The sequence below is a fragment of the Andrographis paniculata genome, unplaced genomic scaffold (genome assembly GCF_009805555.1).
Source record: "Andrographis paniculata isolate CXL003 unplaced genomic scaffold, ASM980555v1 Contig69END, whole genome shotgun sequence".
NCBI lineage: Eukaryota > Viridiplantae > Streptophyta > Magnoliopsida > Lamiales > Acanthaceae > Andrographis > Andrographis paniculata.
Window position 1 is genome coordinate 4,844,778 of NW_026137605.1, and position 3,123 is coordinate 4,847,900.

General features: G+C 38.9%; 1 protein-coding gene across 1 annotated transcript; it reads left to right on the top strand.

The window, feature by feature from the left end:
- Positions 1-280: 280 nt before the first annotated feature.
- On the top strand, positions 281-697 carry LOC127263951 (uncharacterized). Its single transcript, XM_051293272.1, has 2 exons — positions 281-360; positions 439-697. Exons 1-2 carry the CDS (start codon positions 281-283, stop codon positions 695-697), a joined length of 339 nt encoding a protein of 112 aa, XP_051149229.1.
- The last annotated feature ends 2,426 nt before the right edge of the window (positions 698-3,123 follow it).

The following is a 3,123-nucleotide window of genomic DNA, read 5'->3' on the forward strand; positions in this document are numbered from 1 at the left end:
TCGGAGGAGATCCGATGGGACTTTAGCACATTTTCTGGGTCACGAGGACGCTATGACGGTTATGTCCGAGGTCCAAAAAGGTATTGGAGGTGCCCATAGGGCTGGACCTGCTATGATGTGGACAATCCTCAATTATGATTATTTTTTGCCACAAATCTCGCAGGATTGTATGGATTATGCTCGGAGATGTCCAACATGTCAGCGTCACTGGCCGCTTCGATGAGTCCCTATGGAAGAACTTTATTCGATTATTAAACGTTGGCATTTCCATGGATGGGCGATGGACATCATCAGCAAGATTCATCCTTCATCTTCCAAGGGGCATTACTTCATTCTCGTAGCTACCGACTACTTCACGAAGTGAGCGGAAATTGTTCTATTGGCCAAGGTACAACATAATCAAGTCATACATTTTATTAAGAATAACATTATTCACAGGTATGACATTCCCAAGACAATAACCACCGACCAAGGGACCACATTAATGAGCGCGAAGGTTAAGCCCTTTACAGCCCAATACTGGATCCAACTGCTTCATTCCTCTCCGTATTACCCACAGGCTAATGGGCAAACCGTGGCAACAAAAAAAAAAATCTTGATTTCATTATCACGAAGGCGTTGGAGGACAATCCGAGAGATTGGCATGACACTTTTGAGGAGGCTTTATGGGCGTATCGGAATGCCAAATCCCCTGTAATCGGAAGCCCCTTTAAAGGCATACTTACGACCATGGTATTGTGCTTCTGTTAAGATTACAGTGCTTTCTCTCCGAATTTTGAAGATGAACCAACTGTCAATGGGAGAGCAGGACCAAGCCTTGCTCTAGGATCTTAACGCCTTGCCCAAAGAGAGGTTGTAGGCTCTTGAATACATTCAACATCAGAAAAGAAAGGCCGAATTGACCTTCCGGAAGCACGTAAGGCCCCAAAACTCCCAGGAAGGAGACATAGTATAGAAGGCCATCCTTCTAGAAGATCCCAAAAAAACGAGAATCGGGAAATAGTCTCCACATGGGAAGGGCCGTTTATCGTATCGGCTAAGTCATCTAGTGGCGCATATAGATTGATGGACCTTGAAGGGGAGGATCTAAAGGTGTTTATCAATGGAAAACATCTTACAATATTCTATACTTCTCTTTGGGAGCTGAAAGGAAGGCACAAGTTAACAATGACCTTTCAGAAGCAGAAAAAATAGTCGGACAGGCCGAGAAAGCATGGAAACACCAAGTATTTGACAAAATCATCAGGACCAAAAGTTAATTCTTGTCCAGATGATTTTGTGGATGACACTTTTACACACCAAAATTTAATTGGGCCGGCCCAATACTGGCACAACCCAAAATGAAGGTTCGCGGCCCAACATGCGACCCAAATTAAAAAATGGGCCTACGCGTCCAACCAGCCCATTGACCAAGATGACCCAGCTCTGGAAGCAGCCCAATGGAGGTGACTAGGACCTGGCTGAGAGGTGGAAAAAGTAGTTAGATTTTTTGGAGGAAAAAGTGAGATAATATTTTATCCAAACAAAAAATTAACAAGTTTCAAATAAAAACAAGATAAAGAAGAGAAGAACATACGTCATTCATAGTAACCCTCTTCTTTCTTTTAATTTTTTCTATGCATTATTTTTATTTATTTCTTTTCTAGATTTTTACAGCTTTCTTTTTATTAATTCCAGTTTAATTTCTATTTTCGTTCTTATTTTATTAGCTTTATTTTTCCTTTCATTAATTCTTATCCTTATACCTTAAACCTCAACCCCTAAACTCTAAAAGATTTAAGCATGATATACATAGAGAGAGGGTGAGAGAGATAAAGACACAAAGAAATGAAATGGCTGGAAACATGAGAAGATGAAAGCACGCAAATAAAGACACAGTGAAATGTAAGGATATATATATATGTAAAATTTTTGGTAAAAAGTAGCTATTTTATGTGCGAGTATGGATGATTTTGTGTATATATGCTATTTTATGTATATGTCATACCCATACATACATACATACATATTCTTCTACCCAAAGTGAATTGAGAGTGACGGTTCCACAAAAATGTGTTTTCCTATTTGAAAAACCAAAACTGAACACAAATGATATGTGCAGCAATAATAAATGCAAACTCTCAAAGTTTGTTGTGTTCAAATATTGTCGTCTGCTTGTCTTTTGCACGTTGAACATATTAAAGAAAGATCTGTGCAAAATGAAACGAAACAAACAACACACTGAAGTTTGTTTATCCAATTTGGCCCTCAACCGGCCTACGTCTGGGGGTACCAACCCTTGCAATTCCATTGTGAGTAAAGCAGAAACAAGATACAAAAACTTTTCACACAAACTCCACAAATCTCTAGTTACAAATGCTCAACTAAAATGTATTGGTTTCCCTACCACATACAAGTGCACATTCCTCCGCAAAGGCAAGCATGCATAGCCGCAACCTCCGTTGGCTTATGATCTGAGATGCGACGAGGGTGTAGGCATTTTCGCCTTTTCCTCCTTCAACTGTCCTTGGATCCCCTTGCACCAAACAAACACTTGGCAATTTGTCGACACAGTAGACAACATCGATCCCTTCAGGATATTCTTTCAGCTTTAAATCTTCAGCAGTTTCGATCAAGTTTAGACCCAATATAATAGACAAAAATCCTACTTAATTCTCCACTCAAAACATGGTCTAACCTCACACAAAAATTTCTCAAAAAAAATGAAAACGCTCCTTCTCAACTAGAAGTGAAACTGAATCTATTTAAACATGTGATTTCAGCCTTTCACAAGGTGGAATGAACTCTCAAGGTTCTCAACTCTCACCTCACACTATGCTCACGAAAATACTATAATTTTCTCTCAAATAAGTGATAAAAAACTTAACCTAAACAATCCAATGAGGCATGTATATATAAAATATACAAGTCCTCATTTGGCGAATTAAAAATTGATACCACAAGCTTCTAATGGGTCAAACAACTTTGGATATATCCTAAGACATGTTTCTGGCCATAAGAGTCGAATTTTGACATGTCTATTTTGTCATAAATGTCCTACGGGGAAGAGAGCCAAATGTTACTTCTTTTCATAATAGGTGTTAGAAACATTTTCTTTCTTCATATTTGACCTCCTATTTGCAT

Excerpts from the sequence above, each read along its gene's own strand:
- LOC127263951 (XM_051293272.1), top strand. The coding sequence starts at position 281 with ATGGACATCATCAGCAAGATTCATCCTTCATCTTCCAAGGGGCATTAC. Across the intron at positions 361-438 it reads GCTACCGACTACTTCACGAA|GTATGACATTCCCAAGACAA; the intron begins GTGAGCGGAAAT and ends CATTATTCACAG.